Source organism: Tupaia chinensis, unplaced genomic scaffold (genome assembly GCF_000334495.1).
Source record: "Tupaia chinensis unplaced genomic scaffold, TupChi_1.0 Scaffold148822_2, whole genome shotgun sequence".
NCBI classification, from domain to species: Eukaryota; Metazoa; Chordata; class Mammalia; order Scandentia; family Tupaiidae; genus Tupaia; species Tupaia belangeri.
The window spans coordinates 244,325-245,099 of record NW_006208670.1 but is presented as its reverse complement, the minus strand read 5'-3'; the positions used below and the strand labels follow the sequence as shown (position 1 = coordinate 245,099).

At 62.3% G+C, this 775-nt stretch overlaps 1 protein-coding gene across 1 annotated transcript in view; it reads left to right on the top strand.

The window, feature by feature from the left end:
* Nucleotides 1-268: 268 nt before the first annotated feature.
* Nucleotides 269-775, top strand: part of METTL6 (methyltransferase 6, tRNA N3-cytidine) — a gene marked incomplete in the record, with an annotated part of 15,294 nt that continues 14,787 nt past the window's right edge. The window contains 1 exon segment of the mRNA XM_027769167.1: nt 269-775. Coding sequence (XP_027624968.1) covers nt 544-775 — 232 coding nt within the window.

Here is a 775-nt window from a genome sequence, read left to right as displayed (position 1 = left end):
CGGGCCCTGCCGCTCCCCGGCCACCCCCCTGGGCCCCGCGGAGAGCGCGTCTTCGCCGCAGGCCCTCCGGTCAGCCCGTGGGACGGGGACAGCTCCTGTTCCTAAGCCCGCCCGCCTGGCTGCGGTGGCCGCGGTGGCGTGGTCCGGGAGCGCCCCGGCCTCCCCGCTCACCGCCCGCCCGGCCTCCCGGCTCACCTGCCCCGGCCTCCCCGCTCACCGCCTGCCTGCCCTAGAGGCGGCCGCTGCCTGGTCTTTGTGACCTCCGGGGCATCCTGCGTCTCGCTCATGTCCGGTGCTGAACGCAGTGTCCTAAAGAACTGTTCTAGAACCACGGACCCCGCGTTTTAGGGCCAGTTTCAGAACGAGCCCAAAGTCTCCAAGGCCTGTTCTAAAACTGCTCATCTCCTTTTTTTTCAGCCAAGCACTTCATGCTGCCTGAGGCCTGAAACCCACCTGCGGACGCAGCTGAGCACACCCCACGTGTGCAGTGCCGGAGGGGTCCCCAGATCCTGCCGTGTGGAGACCCTTCCCGGCCTTAAATGGATGACCACCAGCCATGCCATGACTTCTTTGCCAAGGGAAGGGCAGCAGGCTCTGAGTCTCAGCTCTGACGGAGAGGAGAAACGGGACCGAGACCAGGCTTCAGTGCTGGCTTTTAAGCAGCAAAAACTAGAAAGAGAGGCTCAGAAGAACTGGGACCTTTTTTACAAAAGAAATAGTATTAATTTCTTCAAAGACAGACACTGGACCACCAGGGAGTTTGAGGAGCTGAGAG